Source organism: Andrographis paniculata, unplaced genomic scaffold, assembly GCF_009805555.1.
Source record: "Andrographis paniculata isolate CXL003 unplaced genomic scaffold, ASM980555v1 Contig10END, whole genome shotgun sequence".
Taxonomy (NCBI): domain Eukaryota; kingdom Viridiplantae; phylum Streptophyta; class Magnoliopsida; order Lamiales; family Acanthaceae; genus Andrographis; species Andrographis paniculata.
Window position 1 is genome coordinate 1,335,022 of NW_026137380.1, and position 17,283 is coordinate 1,352,304.

The following is a 17,283-nucleotide window of genomic DNA, read 5'->3' on the forward strand; positions in this document are numbered from 1 at the left end:
AATTTTATTTCTTTGTAGTGTTTGCGTAGAAATGTTCGAGTTTTTCATGAAATTAGATTAAAAAAAATTATCTAGAAAATTAGAAATTAAATGTGAGATTATTATTAAATCTCTATAATTAAAGAATAGGTGTGTTTCATTTGTAAAAATAAAATATCAAATTACTATTTAAAACAAAACTTAAAAAAAAAAAATCAATTTTAAATCAAAATCAGATCAGTCTAATAATTTCCATAATTATTTATTTTAATATATTAAATGTATATTTTTTTAATTTACAAATATTTCCACACAATAAATATATATTGTTAAATAGAGAAAACACATGAGTGTTTGTTTCCTGTTCGTTTGTACTACAGTCTCAGTGGAGAAGGGACTACGTAGAGACGCTGAGCCGATTTTTTGTTCCTAGGTGAGTGAATGATTATATTCGTCGCTTCGTTTATGAATTATAAGCTATGTGCATTGGAGATGTTCTTTCATCGTGTGCCAATTTTATGTTTCCGATGTTGGCGAATCGCCTTGTTGTTGTTTAATTTTCAGGATTAACTTTGAGGCTTTATGTAGGTTTTTGATGAACATAATTTCGTTTATCATTGAATTGTGATATTTTTGGAAATCGGAAATTATCCTATATCGTTCCTTCATTGTTTGAGCGTAGCGCGGATTCTCAACTTTTAAAAGTAATCATTGCATTTCCAATTTTTGTGATGTTGATGAATGTGTTCGGTTTAAAAAATCTCTAGAGAGAATTTGGATTTTTTAATCCCCTGGTATGAGTGAAACCGGAGCACATTTGATGCCGGTTTATAATTCCAAGACCTGAAATTTCTTTAACGAGCAGTGTTCTGTGAGTTGGAGAAGGTTCATGCTGCATTTGAATGGTAAACATTAGCATAAAAGTAGAAATCAGTACATAGTGATTTGCTTTGAAGTTTTATTCAATTTCTCTGTAGTTCGCTTTGAATTCCAAGAGTTTTTATTTTTATTTTTATTTTTAAACTCATATATTTTTTATGTGCCTGCCTTCAATTGCTCTGTAGAGCAGCTTTCAATTGACTCCTGCTGTAGCACTCTTTCTGGATCTAATCAAATGAAGAGGGTTCGTGCTTCCTTTTTAATTTCATGAACTTTCAAATCTGTTTTATCCTAAATTTTGGGAGTTTAAATTTTAACTTTTTTCTTATCTATATATTTTTTATGTGCCTGCCTTCAATTGCTCTGTAGAGCAGCTTTCAATTGATTCCTGCTGTAGCACTCTTTCTGGATCTAATCAAATGAAGAGGGTTCGTGCTTCCTTTTTAATTTCATGAACTTTCAAATCTGCTTTATCCTAAATTTTGGGAGTTTAAATTTTAACTATTTTCTTATCTTCAGTATGAAATTGGCCAATGGATTGGAGATGGGAGCTTCGGTGATGTATTTAAGGCATATGATACAAAGACGAGGGAAAATGTTGCTATTAAGATCATTCAGTTTCAGCATAGAGACACAGGCCTGCCCAGTGAAGTCTTAAGGGAAATCTCTGTGTTGATGGAGTTGGATCATGCCAATGTTGTAAGGTGATACTTTCTTATTTATTTGGTCCCATATACTTGGCATGAGTACGGAACCTAGCACTTTTTCGATTCCACAATAAGGTTTTCCATTGTTTCAAGGAAGGTTTTGAAGTGTTTGAATCCTGATAGTGATCTAACTTCTTGGAGTAACTAGAAGATTAAAGAAAGTGGAAGATATTAATGCCCTTTTCCATACCTTGTAGAAGTCATCTTGAATAGAGCTAATGTTTAAAATATCTTACTGATGATGTAATTATGAAATCAACTTTTTCATATTTTATAAAAATTCAAATTAGATAAATCTGAAGCAAGCAGAGAAAATCACATTTCCTTATGTACAGGTCAAAGACCATGCAGAGTTATGATGTTGCATAAAAATTTTGATTTTACTAGAAATATTAGGTACGATAGAATGGTCGTCCTTTCAATTTTTTTTTTTTTTATACATGGAAGAATCAATTATTACTCAAGGATTTCCGTATATTCATAAATACAAAATGGATGGTTAACAAGCAAAAGAAGAATTTTGTAATTTCAAGAAAGAAGTTTACGAGCAGGTTGTTGGATGTTGAATTGGCAAACTTTGGCTGCTGTCTTGTTTTTGAATCCATGGACTATGACCTTTCTGGGTTCATGGAAGCTCATCCAGAAACTTTTGCGGATCCACTAGTGATAAAAGTGAGTAAACTTCTTTCTTCCTTCAGAAGGTTTTAGGTACAATATGAAGAAGACATCCTTGTAGTGATGTGATGCAGAAGATTTCGGTGGATATTTTATCATGATGCTAGATAATCTGTAAATAAGTTTATCTGTTCGTCTGTCACTGCATCTATCTCTATTGATCTGATCTGAATCTAGGAATAAGCATACCTTAATCAGTATCTTAAATGAATTTAACAATTCTCATTGATAACTTTACAAGGAAAGTTCAACATGATGAAAAGGTGTGCTAATTCTTCAAATTTTGTTTGCTCGTTAACTGCACTTTGAGTTATACTTTCTGGCTCAACTTCAAGAGAAGCAATAAGCTTTGGTCGTCAAACTCAGATTGATTTCTCAAAATGTAACTCAATTGAAATGCTACAATGATTACAGTTCACATTTTATTTTGCATCTTTTTGTCTTGTGTTTTGGACATTGACATACTTAGATTGTCCTTTTCATGAATTGTGAAATGCACAAACCATCATAACCTTCGTGACTGTTTTGTTGCAGAAACTACTGCTCCAAATACTTGAAGGTGTCTCTTACTGCCATTCTCAAAAAGTTTGGCACCGAGACTTGAAACCTCCTAATTTGCTCATCAATTCTGACCTTACTATAAAACTTGCTGATTTTGGTTTCGCCAGGACAGTTGATGTTTTCCTTTCAAGCTATTCCGAGGATGTATGTTCACATTAGCACCTATCTTTCCTTTGACAGGTTTTAGTACCATTAGGTTCATTATCTTCCATGCAACTCAATTTTCAAGAACGTCTGATCTTAAGCATTAAATATATCAAAGTACATAATCCTGTACTTATCAACAAGAAAATGACTTATTTTAAGTACAACCATCTTAGTTCATGTTTTAAATTGTGATACCAAATTCAGGTATGAACTCTTAGACACCATCTGTATAATTAGGCAACAAATCTGTAATGTTGGTGTGCTAGAAGCATAAATATCTCATTGTCATAATTCATAAATTAGAAAGTCTATAAACTATTCACTTTCTATATCAAACCGACAGAAGTAATCACTTCAGAAGATGACCATTTCTGAGATTCTAGTTTCTTTTGTACCTGAAGAATCTTGTTCTATAAAATTTTATGATTGATTCTTCGATGTGTAACACGTGGATCTTCATCTGCATAGGTAGCAACTCTTTCATTTCAGGCACCTGAAATCCTGCTTGGCCTACCATACACTTCTGCTATAGATATATGGTCTGTGGGATGTATATTTGCTGAGTTGGTGACACTGGAAGTTCTCTTTCCAGGGACAAGTGATGCTCTTATGTTGCAGCTCATTGTCAGGTTAAAAATTGTTGAACTGCAACTTCTGCCTCTATCTTCAGAAAGTCTCTTGATTTTGTCATTTCTTTTTTCAGCTTGTTTGGTCTGCCTGATTCAAGCTACTGGCCAGAAGGAGCATCTGCCTTGTCAAAGAATTTAGGCTCAAAGGTAGTTTTATCAAGAGAATCAAAGTCTCATAAATCAACTTAATATTCGATTTTTTTATGTTTACCATATCTTTTTGTGGCGTTCTGGCTCTTTTTTTTCTCCCTTGCAAACAGGCAGTACCTACTGCATCCACACAGACCCTTAAGAGCATTGTCCCTCGCCTCGATCCTGAAGGATTAGACCTTTTAGAAGTAAGTTTTTGGCTCGATTTGGAACAAAATATAGTATTTTGTACATATTGTAAGCCAGTGCTCTCTAAATTCAATCTTAGATTCTTAAGAAGAATCTGTTTCCTTTTTAAGTTCTTTAGGAAATCAATGTTGTTCACTCTCTAAGTATTTGGCTTTTGCAGAAAATGCTGTCTGTCAATCCACATAAAAGGATTACTGCTGCTGATGCACTAAAGCATCCATACTTCGACGACCTGCGAGTGAATCATTAACCATTTCTACTTGAGATTTGGATATATGGATCCAACTTTGCTTTAAAAAAATAAATTTGTGTGACTACATCACAATATGATTTCTGCACTCTATTTTGTGCCTCATTCAGCAAAATTCTCGTTTGAAATAATAAGAAATCAAGTATCTGACATTGTTTATTTGCAAGCAGAAAGAATGAATCAGGGAGACAACATGGATCAGGTTCCACCATGAATCCTAGTCTTTGAAATCCTGGTAAATGAAACTCAACAGATTGTTTGCCACAGTGTAGCCCCCATCGATGACTAGATTGTGTGCCGTAATGAAGCCCGATTCGTCGCTCGCCAGAAACAGGACAGACTGTGCAACATCCTCCATGGTACCTCCCCTGCCCTTGATAAGGCTTGCTCTCTCACCCACAATCTTGGTCACATCCTCTGGCTGGAGATCCGGATTCCCCATCAGCACTCTGTAGGGATCCAGGAGCAGCTCGGAGGGCACGCCGTGCGGCAGAATGCAGTTCACCCTAATCCCGTGTACTCCCAGCTCGCAGGCGGTTGTCCTGGCGACGCCAAGGATGGCATCTTTGGACATTGTGTAGGCATGGGATGCCAGGCCGCCCATGACGGCTGCAGAGCTCGACGAACATATGATGGATCCGCCGTGTTTCCCCTTGATCATGGCGCGCGCAGCGTACTTGATCCCGTGCACCACCCCGAACAGATTCACTTCCAGAAGAGCCATCAGCTGCTCAGTTTTGAGATTGGTGATGCTCCCGCAAGGACCGCCTATGCCGGCATTGTTGAACATGATGTCCAGCCGCCCTTTCCAGTCGAGAGCTAGCTGGACCGCACGTTCCACATCGCTCTCAACCGACACATCGCAGTGGATGTACCTGGCTCCAATGGAATCTGCTAGCTTTTCGCCTGGCTCGTCGAGGATGTCGGCAATGACAACATATGCCCCGCTTTCAGCAAACGCCTTGGCCGTAGCAGCCCCGATCCCCCTTGCTCCACCTGTTACGACGGCGACCTTCCCTGGCAGTCTACTTTGCAGAAGAAACAGGAAAGAAAGGTAAGAGATCTGAAAGCATTTGAGAAGCAGAATGAAATCACCAAGGTATGTACTACTACTACTACTACTAGTACTAGTTTGTATTGTGCTGACCTTTTTGGTTTTGGGGGAAGAACGTGAGCTGTGCCTGTGGAATCCATTTGATCTGTGTGATGGATAGTTTGGTTGCAATTTTGGTGGTATATATAGCTGATACTTAACTGATTATTTAATCCTGCACACTCTTTTCATTTACACAACTAACCTCTCTCTAACTGCAGACGTTTTTTTCTACTAATTTCCAGGTGTAGAGATGAGATCGAAACATAGAAGATTTGTGGCTTCCTCCTCTCAATCATAGTATTTATTTATTTCCAGATATAATCTAATGTTCTTGTCTTATAAAAGACACAACACAGCCCCACTTCATGAGCAGCTTAATCCAACACAGCCCCACTTCAGTGCTTCATTTGGATCAGTCTATCTTCCTTCTCATTTACTACTCCATTATTATTGCTTGTCATCTTATCTTGCCATGAGTTTAGGTCGGTCTTTACATGAGGCATATACAGATCTGTTGTAGTAGCTGCAGGCTATGTCTAAAAAGCTGCAGGCTTTGAATAAAACACATACATACACACATTGATCTTCCTGTTATAAATGAGTATTTTGAATTAAAAACACTTTGATGTGTCGCCTCCATAGCCTGTCTTCCGCCACCGTGGCCATCGCCCGTGTTTCTGGCCGTCCCGGTATTGTTGGAGCTTCGGGTCGGGTCCAATGGATGGGCTTTCGCCCATTGTCCAAGACCCGCCCGGATAGAGTCGGTCCAAAGGAATTCGGATCTGGTTTGGACCAGTATTCAAACATATTCGGGTCGGGTCAGGATCCAAAGAGAGTACTATAAATTACATCTAAATTATGTTAAAATAAAACTCGACTTTTACTTGGTATAATTTGGGTTCACCGGAGAATGTCTGCTCCCATAGATTCGAAGGCGCAATCGGCCTCCGATCTCCAAAAGGAGGTTTATTTTCTAATAAAAATAAAAATTTCAAGTTTTTTACCTTCCCCGTTGTACTTGATTTAATTTTATTTGGAGCGCTAATTCAGTGAAGTTAAAATTCTGGTTGTGACGACGATGATGATATTATTGTTTACAATTATGCGAATGCAGGTGAGGAATCATGAAGTTGCTTTGGCTGAACTTAGTAGCCTTGCTTCTTCTCGAGTACGAGTTTGTGAGCTTGTAATTTAGTTTATGCTTTTTGATCATCTTCTGTCGCTTTTCACTTGGAATTTCTTACTTGAACTCGTTCGTATATGTTTTGATAGTGTTGCCGTATGTTAAATTATTTTGTAAATAGTAAAATCTTGGGGAAAGAAATAGCTGTGGGAGATTATGTAAATAGGATGTGTGATATTTTGAATAGATAATATGTTTTTGACCTAATATTTTAAATGAAAAAAATTAGTCTTGGATTTGATGTTTTTTATTGGGAAAAACTTTAATTGTTTCAATTTCGCTTGTATTGCCAATTGTAAATTATTTCAATCATTATCCATTGATGTCTTTGTTGTATTCTGTGATTATGCAATCCCATCAAGGTTCAACTGTATGAAGTTTCAATTCTATCTAAATTTTGTTTTCCCTTCGAAAGCTTGAAAATACTATCTTGGACTAAGAAATTTGTGTTAGTTTGATGTATAACTATTAGTAAGTGACAAGAATATTCACAACTGGAGACAAATTCTATTGCATTTCGTAATTAATAGTCTGTCATTCTTGTTACAAGCTTCTACGTGTTCTCTTAGTAATATGAACTCTTCGGGATAATTAACTAAGCTTGAGTTGAAAATTGCTCGGTAATTATTGGAGCCAAGCAAGTTTGATTCATACAGATAAATGACCTGCTCAATAAAGGTTGTTAAATTGGGTATGCTTTTAGTTTTCTGTTTCTTTGGTATGGGGTTTGATTAGTCCCGACAAAGCTCAAACTTGCTTCTGAACCAAAAATTTCTTTATTGAGTCAAGCTCAAGCTTATCTACTAAATCAAGCAAGCTTGAGTTCATCTTGATAAATGTTAGATTTGAGTTTAAAACCAAAAGTGCAGCTTAGCTTGGTTTGTTTAACAGCTTTACTTGGAGATTGACTGTGCTGCAGCTTCAAGAGCTTCAGTTTGAAGTTATTTTCCGATGTGAATGGGCTTTATATTCTTCTCCTTTCCACCCTTTTACTTCTGTAAATATTTAGCTTTTACCAGAGCTAATTTTTGTATATTATCAGCATGTAACTTGATTAAATGATTTATTGGGAGAGTCGAACAGTTTGATGCAATTTTTCGCAAACCATTGGAGTTAGGTTGAACATACTTTCAAATTTACAAAGGGGAATCTGATTATATACTTGTGTTAGTGTGTTTACTTTCTCATGGACAGATTTTGTTGTATGTCTTTTTCTTTCCTTCGACAAATTTGATGATAGCTGGCCTAAATAGGTAGAAAATTCATATTAGCACAGTTCCATGACTTGCTTAACAGCCATTGTTGATGCAGGTAGTCTATCAAAGAAATGGTAATATATTCTTCCGGACAACTGTGCCAAAAGCAACAGCTTTTGAGCAAAGTAAGTCTCATGAAATTACCCATTCGTGTTGTTGTTATTTGTATTAAAACTGTTACATGTCGATGATTGCGTAGAACAACTGGAAAGCGCTAAAGCTAGGCTGCCGAAAAGCTAAGCCAAGCCCGTCTTAACATCTTCGATCCTCTTATCCCGAGAGTTTCTGGTTGAACTTTCAGATTACAATCCGTTGCTTTTCTTGTTGAATCAGCTACATTCTTGCAAAGCTGACAAAATTTATATTAATCTTTACAATGTCGAGATGATCATAATCGTTTTTGTCATAATGGTTGAATGAGTAGTCGATAATAATGTCTTCATAAATTTATTTCACCAAAATACTCATTATCTTTGATTTCGGCCATTGATTCCAAGTTTGGAGTGATGAGCAGCAGATACATACACACAAAAATTCAAAGCTCCAGAAAAGTACGATCGGATTCTGTCCTAAACAAACAACTTATTCAATCTGCTCTGCTCTGCTCTAATGGCTGTGTATTGTTCGACTTAAGAGGTAAAAAAATCTTAGCTTGGATGCACCTTCTTCTTTACATGGCAATTGCAGTCCTCCACATTTGTTGTCTTACTCTTACACCCCATCTTCTTCTTCATTTCTTTCCATATGTTCACTCTCTTCTTCTTCTTTCTCACTCTACCCCCACTCTTCTTTTTCTCTATCTGCATCTCCCTCTTCATTGCATTGCACTCTCTCTCCAGCTCCATCACCTTACTCCCCATCTTCTCTATCTCCTCACGCGTCGCCGCTGCTGCCGTCGTCTCACCATTGCTCTGCATTTCTTTAGGTATCACCTCTCTCAGCTTCAGCTGCGCCGCAAACAGCGCCTGCACGATGATCCGCACCGGGAGCCTCTCGTTCTGCGCGGCGTGCTCGCAGGCTTCGATTGACAGCTTGTTGCAGTCCAACACCTTGCAGAGCTCCTCCTTCTCCGACTCTGTCAGGTACCGGTGCTTGTCGAGGTAGATATCGATGGCCCTGTATATTCCATCCGAGGTTCTCGGAGTCCCCGTCGACGCTGCAACCGATATGTCGGCAAACTCGAGGAACGTGCTCACTTTCAGGTCGATGTCGGCCGAGATCTCCGCCAAGAAGTCGTCGATGAGGTCAGCCACGGTGTTCAGCCCGCACGCATGTGGCCCGACGTAGTTGCAGTAGAAATGCTTGAGGATCCGTCGTACAAGCTCGGTGTCGTACTGCTCGTCCTTCGCGTACCCTTGTGAAGGTATTAACAGATCGTTGACGGTTGCCTGATCTAACTGCTTTCCGATTCTGATCTCTAACTCGTTCTTGCAATCTGCGGTAACATCCAGGGCGACGCTGTAGCGGAGCAGTTCAAACAGGAACGAGCAAGGAACAACGTCTCGCTGCTGAGGCAGCAGACTTACGACAGCTTCGACTGTCTCCTTGTAAGAAGTCTTCTTGTAGATTGGCAAGTTTTCTCCTGTTTTAACGTTCGAAAATACCCATTTCTGGGTATATTGACACAGATTTGCAGCTACGTATTCTTCCGGGGCGTGGCGCTGAGCCATCGCGCGAATTATAGGCATATAAAGTCTCAACGACAGCGTCGTTAGATCCTCGGATTTCCATTCGACCCCAAAGAGTTTCTCCCGGTCGATAGGCTGGTGAGTCTGGTGAGTGTTTTCATTCTCATCGTCACTTTCGTCATCATCCTCGTCGTCTGAGTTTGGATCCGCGAGCGGTTCTCCGAGCAAATGGGGATCTTCTAACACCATCAAGATTATCGATTCCACGCAGTAGGAAACCAGGCCGAGCTTCACTGCATGTTGGAGGACATTCTCGGCGCTCTTGAGAGCCTTGATGCAGTTGTTCCAGCTCGTCACTATGCAGCGCTCGAAAAACATTAAAGCCGTGCTCAACAAATTGTCACGGCAATGGCTGTCCGTCATCTCGAGGTAATGCGCGACACAAGCGATGCGGACTATGTTTTCTGTTGACAGGTTGATCTCGAAGCCGTGGCAGAATCTCCCGACAAGCTCCATCGATTCTTGATCAGCCGGGATGTCGCGGAGTGCCGCCGAAAGATCCTCATATGGATTCCTCTCCAACAGGTTCGATACCTTTGCCGATTTGCTAGCCAAAAGCTCCTGAATAAAACCAAGATGATATATATATATATGTGTGTCTGTAGTGAAATTATTTGAAATTTTTACCTTGTCGAGGGTGAAATGTGATCCACAGAGATGAAGCTGGACCTCTGATGTGAATCTGGACCTTGGCCTCCTGAAGAATTGGGGATTGTTACATTATTTATATCTATCTGTCGCCATTGTTGAATAATGGAAGCTTTTTGAAGGAGAAGGAGCAGATTGTTTACCAGGTAGGAGATTCTATGATTGCTTTTCTGGCTGCCATTTCATTGAAATGAAATTGTATTACACATACCCTTTCTTGGACTGCACTTTTCACTGCCATACAAAATGATAAGGATCGATTTGAAGGATATTCAGCATTTGCAGATTTCATTCATGAAAAATGTATCAATTAACACCACCTTGTGAGTGCGCAATGAATTCAAATCCAAATCCAAATCAATCACTGCTACAAGCACACAAATTCCTACGAGCAAAGAGCAAAGTGGGTGAACGAAGGGAGGAGAATTAAGCAACAGAAAGCATGAATGTGTAATAAAGTACTCCTCACCATTACGCCATGGAGATAAAAGATAATGCATTGGCTAAAATAATAATAAATTGTAATTGGAAAAGGATTCAGTCAGAGCATTGCAGTATGAGAATGAATTGTTCAAAGGAGTCAAAACCGGAAGAACAGCAACAGCAACAGCACATAAGATCGAATCAAATCAAAATCACAACAAACAGCCCAATCGATAGGGCTTAGGGCCATGGATTTTGCTTTCAATTTTAATATTTTTGGGCTTCAATCCTATTCAAATTAAACTCTTTCATGTACTTTTAATTTTAATCTACTTAGATATATTTTAATTAATATATTATCGAAGACCTGGTTGAGTCTTGAGGTGCCTTCTCTTGGCAATGCACAAATTACCTTTTTTAGTTATTTTTCTAATAAAATATTAAATTTAAATATTATTTAAATTAAAAAATTCAAATTTAAAACACAAACACAAACCAAATAAAATTTTGATATCTCTTGAATAAACAAACTGAACTGAGAAAAAATTACGAATAAAACAAAGGTCTAGTAGGTTTAAGGAATGCAAGATGACAGACATGTTCAATGAATTTAAGATATATATACCAGATTAATGTTTGTTGATAATAATCATGCTGGATATATATAACAAATTTGTTTTGTATTAACAAAACATATGAAATTCACCAAATGGAATAATTCAGCCATTTGACCAATTCAATCAAGAAATAAAACTCCATACATATATATATATATATATATATCTCCAATGTAAGAACCTGGGAACTTACAATCCTTACATAGGTTAGTCATATTTGACTTGTGTTTTGTTTCACAACTCCAAACATTCCTTATATATATATTATTATATAGCATGTTGTGAGATCAAATAGTGATATATGCTGCGTAAATTATCATTATATGTTATTAGTTGTTCGAATGCAAATTCAAATTCCATATTGAAAAATGTGACGAAGATCTAATACTTTTTTAAGTCCTACGTAAACTTCCCTAGATCAAATAGTGACATACGCTGTGTAAATTATCATTATATGTTATTAGTTGTTCAGAGTGCAAACCCAAATTCCACATTGGAAGAGTGACGAAGATCTAACACTTTTTAAGTTCTACGTAAACTTCCCTACGAGGTCTTTTGTAAGAAGTACAAAAACAAATTTGTGCAAACTCAACCAAACAATATCATACTAGTATTAGTTAGCTCAGTCCCAACATTAATATTTCTATTAACATATGGATCATTTTTGTTATTTCACTCAATATCCCCTAAAAATCACAATGACTTTAAAAAAGTAGTGACTCTAGAATAAGAAAACTAATGAAAAACTAATGGTACCTAAGAATAAGGACACACCCCCATAACCTTAAAGTAATGTTAGATGTGGTGATCATCCCAAGTAAATCCTATGTTCCAAAATCTAGACACACCAAAGATAGATTTTTCACACTTCATGTTATTTTCTCCACGTAAGTCTTCTAAACAAATAAGTTTCGGAATCACCAAGAATGACAGTGACTCAATTACTACTATATATTACCACTCATTCATCAAGATATAAAATAAATAAATAAAGAAATGACTTGATCCTTCTCCAATAGGGTGCATGTCAATTCTTCTTCTCTAGGAAACAGAGGGCAATATAAATTAATACTATAATTTGCCAAAAATCAAATTAGGGTTACTGCAGATAACTAATGGCTAATAAAATACACAGTGAAGCATTTGTGGAAGCATTCTCTTGTATGTATGTATACAAAATCAAGAAATGACAGCCATGGAACACTCTGGTGCTAGTCACATTTTTCCAATTTAGTTGTATGTAACGATGCCAGACATGCCAATTATAACACCTAATTGAATAAATAAAACAAATTTCATGAACAAAAATCCAACTTTATTAAAAGGGTTGCAATTGCAAGCATATATGCCATTCCTATTAGGATCACGATGCTCAATTTGTCAAACCCTCAAAACAGGCAGAAGAATATAATTAAATGGATAAAGCCCACTAAGAAAAGCATCATTTACTCTAAAAAAGCAGAACAAATCTCAAGATTTTTCCAGGATTCCATGCAAATAATAATTTAAGAAACATGTAAGAATATGAGAAAGAAAAGAAAACTAAAACAGGTGGAGTTTGTGTTCGAACCTTGTACCAGTTGAAAACATTGTAATATTCGCCGCATTGTAATGTCAATCCAGATTTGTATTCCCCTGTCACCATCAGAATATCACAATATGCCACTCTGCAGAAACCATGCCAAGAGAAAGAACAATTAGCATTTAGTCTCACCTGCTCAATGCCGAGTCCTATCATCCCGCGATCGAAATCGGTCCCCGATATCGATATCGCCAGCCCCAATTCACCATCCGACATACTGGCTTCCAGCAAGTCAGTAAGAACCACTAGATCGACGGGATCGCCGATAATCTCCTGGCCGAAGAAGCTCAGTGATCTCCTCAAATGGAAGGCTAATTCAGACCTGACTGAGAAAGGCCTCCTGGAATTCAACAGAAGGAATCGACTGATTGAAGAAAGATATGCTTGCAGCAGCCCCTATTCCAAGGGTCTTACAGACTTTTCTCTTGATATCCATAGACAAAAATTGTCTGAAACGAGTCCAGGGAGGGAGAGCTATGTCAGTTCAGGCGGGAAAACCGGTGGCCGGCCTCGATGGACTTCTTCCTGGTTTGCGCCAAAGAAGCATGAAAGAAGCTATTCTTCGTCGAGCTCGTCCTGGACGAAAAGCTCCAACGAGACAAGGTTCATGACTTCATCTTCTTCCTCCTCGTCGTCCAAGATCAATGAGAGTGGAATCTTGGTGACGAAAATGAGGGCCAGGGTGACAAGAAACGATCTCGAATTTGAGAGTCAGGGTACTTTCATATCATCAACAATGGAGAAGCCATTGAGGGAGAGAGATTCTGAGCGGTCTGTGCTGCTGCAACCGGAGCCGTTACCGTATCCACCCCAGCAGATATTACCATCACCTGTTGGCATGCTTTCGCCGCCAACATCACCACCGCCACCGCCGCCACCACCACCACCGCAGCCTTTTCCACCACCAGCTGTGCAAGCACCACAACCACAGATATCGGCAGCTGGAGAATTTGAATATGAGGAAAGGGATGTTAAGACAATAGTCAACGAAAGAAAATATGTCTGGGCAGACATATATCGACCTGTTGAGCTGCAACATTTTCTTTGCAATAGGAGCACAGCGCTTTCACTGCAAACCATGGCAAGGGGTTGGCATGACCGACCCGAAGAATGCGGACACTTCATATTTGAAGGAAGTCCCGGCGTGGGGAAGAGAACCATGATGTGGGCTTTGCTTAGGGAGATATTTGGAAAAGACAAAGTCGAGGTATATGTACAAACTCTGGTAGATATGCCGGAAACCTGAAACAGTAAAACCATTGTGAATATTAATGAGTATTCAGATTGTAATTCACACTCCAACAATAACTCAAATTTAAAGCAAGAGATTAAAGCAATAAGACTAACAGACTCGCATAATAGCAGTGATTGAATTATTTCCATCGACTTGCTATGTCTTATGATTTGTGTCTGACTTCCTGTATACTTTGCCACAGGCAAAAGAAGAAAGCAGGACATTTTACTTGAAGGTATATTCAATATTCCGTACAATATCTTCGATTGATTTAGCATCATATGTATCATTTATTCATCTAGCTAAGAACACAATATAACTGTACTTCATCTCAATACATCAACTTCATAACACAAACTCTTGTATTCATGCTTGATATTCAAGCAGATTCAATGTGTAAAAGTGCTTTCTATTCTAAATTTCTAATCACGAAATTGTGTTACATTAATAAAGTTTAACAACATTTAAACGAAAAAAAATTAAGACAGAAACAGAATTCTAACCAAGGACCAACTGTGAAAATAACTAAGGTTATAAGTAGCAACAGAACACACGTAATAAATTACCCATCATTTTCCATTAATGAGAGAAAAAACAGGATCATGGTTCTCGAACAAGCCGGTTTCATTGCAATGACCTAACCTATTTGATCACAGGGGGAAGCAGTGCCTAGCATTCAAGTAAATTTAACTGCATCACCACATCATGTCGAAGTGAACCTCTCTGAACTCAAAGGGTACGAAAAACATGTAATTGTTGAACTTATCAAAGGGAAGCCTTTGATGTCTGATGCAACCATGTGTGCCACAGAAGCAAAGTGCAAAGGTATTAGTGTAGTCTTTAAAGCATGTGTTTCCTTTTCCTAAAGAACAATGACATTTTTGTATTATCAATGGATGCAGCTATAATTCTGCATGAGGCAGACAAGCTATCTATAGATGCACTGTCATATATCAGGTGGATGTTAGGGAAGTTTGAAGGCTGTAATAAGGTATTCTTCTGCTGCAGTGATGCCAAAAAACTTCAGGTCATAAAACCGATCTGCACATCTGTTCAACTCCTAGAACCGTCAGTGACAGAGGTAGTAGCATAACATTTTAAAACCTCCCAACTTATCAAATCTCAGTCTGGCTTCAAAGTTGTTTAAAAACCCATCTTTGGTAGATTCTTGAAGTTTTGACAAAAATAGCAAAAGAGGAAAACATAGAATTACCTCAAGTGCTGGCAAATAAGATCGCTAACAGCTCCAAGAATAACCTGAGACAAGCCATACGCTCCTTTGAAGCCACTTGGCACTTCAGGTATGTCCAGCTATTCAGGAATATAAAAATAAAACTTTTGATGATTTCACAAGTCCAGAATTGTGCTAAGATTCTCCATTATGACTAATATTTTGCATATATAATGAAGTGGGTGCCAAGCTGTTTTGAAGGAAGATCAAATTATCAAAACTGGGTGGGAGGATAAAATAGCTAATATTGCTAATAACGTTGTAGAAGAGCAAAGCCCAATGCAGTAAGTACTTTTTAACACACATCGAATACTCATTTGGTTGGAGGAAATTGAAGCTAAACAGCACAATTGTTTCTTCTCAACAGGCTGTATTATATCCGTGGAGAAATTAAAAATCTCATAGAGCACAATGTAGCTCCAGAGTACATTTTCCAAGTAAGATCAGATAATTTTTCAGTGTTTTTTACATGAAAGCTTATAATTCACAATGTAATTCGGTTTTTTGGCAGACTTTAAAGGAAGAGCTGCAAAAGATTTTACCTGAAAAGCTACAGATGCAGTTTATCCAGCTGTATGAAGAATATCAAGTAAAAACCTCCTACTAAATCGTCTACTATCATTAATGCCAAATATAAAATCTAAATATATTCTGATTCACAGAACAATAATAGTGCGAAGAAGGGCATGCTCTGTGGAGACGTGGAAGAAGGGCTCAGTGAAAGACAGCATGATCAGAAAAAGAACGTGCAAAGGTTTATGAAGATTGAAGGTAAGGCCAGCATCCATCAAATGAATGGTGTGGCATGGAAGTTATACATGCCCCCTCTTAATCCTAACTCTTATGATTGTCTTGCCTTAATCACTTAGGATAGGCCTAAATAGAGGAATATTGTAACATCTCATAATGCAAAGATCGACAAGAGGAAAATTAGTCTTAGAAGAGATAGATGTGAATCCTATTTCTGCCATAACTATTCAACGTAGTAAATTTAGAAACATCATCTAAACGATTTGGTGTTTGCCTAACATTTAAATTAAAAAAGCAGGGGAAGCATTTACAAAGATATAGATATCTTTCCTTAATACACGAAGCAACTTCCTTGTCACAATCTAGACAAAGCTTAGCTTATCCAACGGGAACCTACTTATTTTCTTCTGATTCATTAGCTATAACCATGGTAGAAACAACTGAAAAACCGACTAATTTTACCAATTACAAATGAAAATAAAAATCTCCTATGATAGATAGTATCATGAGTTCCAAGTTTTATCAGTTGCATTCTCTTCTTGTTAGGTCAATTGGAAACTATGATTGTTCTATATATATGCATGGCACAAACTGACTACCTGTATTCCTTCGACAGAGTTTATCGCACGATTCATGAGCTGGTATAAGGGTTCCTCCTCTATCAAGAACATGGAGGTCTGACTGAGAACAACATCCATCCAATCCAGAAAGGCTTCTTTATGACTTCATAATCAAATTTTCTGCTATCATTCCATTTACAAACACCTGTTGTCAATGTCCTCAAGTTTCTATGCCCCAATAAAAACAAGACTAAACACGACGAATAACTTAGCTTTATGTGGCATAAAGCTACCTACATTACAGCCATGAATGCTGTATAAAACCTTTTCAGGATGAACTCTTCCTTGGCTAATAAATTATGTAAAACACATATTACCTCACGTTTTATATAGCATATAGATGCGTTGATTACAATATTTGCTTCATAACTCTGATTTTACCATCAAATAACAGCAGATTGCGACGATGGACCGGCCGACGACCTGCAGTTGAATCCCTAAAGTCTGGACCAAGGTGAAAGACATTGAGCTGTTCGGGAAAGAGTTCTTCGGCGAGTAGACTTCCGACACCGCCGCCATGACGAATCTGAGTCCAGGATTCGCCGTCCGTACATTCCCTTGACTCGGAAGCCATTAACCAGATTGATGTTTACAGTGATGTTCGCGGGAAGGAAAATCTTAAACTGTGCGTGTATTAAACAGATAGTACTGTTTTCTTTCTTTTTTCAACACGCGATAGAACACGCCCGTGTCGGAATAAATCAAGGATTTCATTTTTACCTTTTAATCTCAATTTTGCTTTTTATTTAGATATTCTAAATACAAAAGAAGTAAAAATATTTAAAACAG

The 17,283-nt window shown here is 37.8% G+C and overlaps 4 protein-coding genes across 15 annotated transcripts; 2 read left to right on the forward strand and 2 right to left on the reverse strand.

Moving 5' to 3' along the window:
* The first annotated feature begins 302 nt into the window (after nucleotides 1-302).
* Nucleotides 303-8,135, forward strand: LOC127246530 (cell division control protein 2 homolog). 10 transcript variants are annotated; one of them, XM_051267986.1, is made up of 14 exons: nucleotides 306-412; nucleotides 1,044-1,102; nucleotides 1,233-1,286; nucleotides 1,378-1,562; nucleotides 2,117-2,237; nucleotides 2,775-2,945; nucleotides 3,417-3,577; nucleotides 3,652-3,724; nucleotides 3,838-3,915; nucleotides 4,077-5,399; nucleotides 5,505-6,226; nucleotides 6,377-6,430; nucleotides 7,757-7,826; nucleotides 7,901-8,135. In XM_051267986.1, the coding sequence occupies exons 2-10, from the start codon at nucleotides 1,094-1,096 to the stop codon at nucleotides 4,164-4,166; spliced, it is 942 nt and encodes a 313-aa protein (XP_051123943.1). In that variant the 5' UTR covers nucleotides 306-412; nucleotides 1,044-1,093; the 3' UTR covers nucleotides 4,167-5,399; nucleotides 5,505-6,226; nucleotides 6,377-6,430; nucleotides 7,757-7,826; nucleotides 7,901-8,135. The 10 variants fall into 10 exon arrangements, with proteins under 10 accessions (XP_051123935.1, XP_051123943.1, XP_051123950.1 ...); XM_051267993.1 differs by having other exon boundaries at nucleotides 4,077-5,265; XM_051267978.1 differs by having other exon boundaries at nucleotides 303-412; nucleotides 1,049-1,102; nucleotides 4,077-6,226.
* LOC127246594 (short-chain dehydrogenase reductase ATA1) lies at nucleotides 4,384-5,446 on the reverse strand. The gene is made up of 2 exons (XM_051268051.1): nucleotides 5,314-5,446; nucleotides 4,384-5,191 (listed from the first exon to the last, which is right to left on the reverse strand). Exons 1-2 carry the CDS (start codon nucleotides 5,358-5,360, stop codon nucleotides 4,384-4,386), a joined length of 855 nt encoding a protein of 284 aa, XP_051124008.1. The 5' UTR covers nucleotides 5,361-5,446.
* Nucleotides 8,136-8,147: 12 nt separating the features above from the next.
* LOC127246506 (BTB/POZ domain-containing protein At5g17580-like) lies at nucleotides 8,148-12,915 on the reverse strand. Of its 2 annotated transcripts, XM_051267942.1 has the most exons (6): nucleotides 12,792-12,915; nucleotides 12,648-12,712; nucleotides 10,358-10,422; nucleotides 10,181-10,271; nucleotides 10,017-10,086; nucleotides 8,148-9,950 (listed from the first exon to the last, which is right to left on the reverse strand). In XM_051267942.1, the coding sequence occupies exons 4-6, from the start codon at nucleotides 10,216-10,218 to the stop codon at nucleotides 8,349-8,351; spliced, it is 1,710 nt and encodes a 569-aa protein (XP_051123899.1). In that variant the 5' UTR covers nucleotides 10,219-10,271; nucleotides 10,358-10,422; nucleotides 12,648-12,712; nucleotides 12,792-12,915; the 3' UTR covers nucleotides 8,148-8,348. The 2 variants fall into 2 exon arrangements, with proteins under 2 accessions (XP_051123899.1, XP_051123908.1); XM_051267951.1 differs by lacking the exons at nucleotides 12,648-12,712; nucleotides 12,792-12,915 and having other exon boundaries at nucleotides 10,358-10,682.
* Nucleotides 12,799-17,206, forward strand: LOC127246494 (uncharacterized). Of its 2 annotated transcripts, none has more exons than XM_051267921.1 (11): nucleotides 12,799-13,866; nucleotides 14,096-14,128; nucleotides 14,550-14,718; nucleotides 14,796-14,974; nucleotides 15,058-15,194; nucleotides 15,304-15,408; nucleotides 15,492-15,561; nucleotides 15,636-15,713; nucleotides 15,787-15,895; nucleotides 16,491-16,549; nucleotides 16,889-17,206. In XM_051267921.1, exons 1-11 carry the CDS (start codon nucleotides 12,799-12,801, stop codon nucleotides 16,925-16,927), a joined length of 2,046 nt encoding a protein of 681 aa, XP_051123878.1. In that variant the 3' UTR covers nucleotides 16,928-17,206. The 2 variants fall into 2 exon arrangements, with proteins under 2 accessions (XP_051123878.1, XP_051123886.1); XM_051267929.1 differs by having other exon boundaries at nucleotides 16,892-17,206.
* The last annotated feature ends 77 nt before the right edge of the window (nucleotides 17,207-17,283 follow it).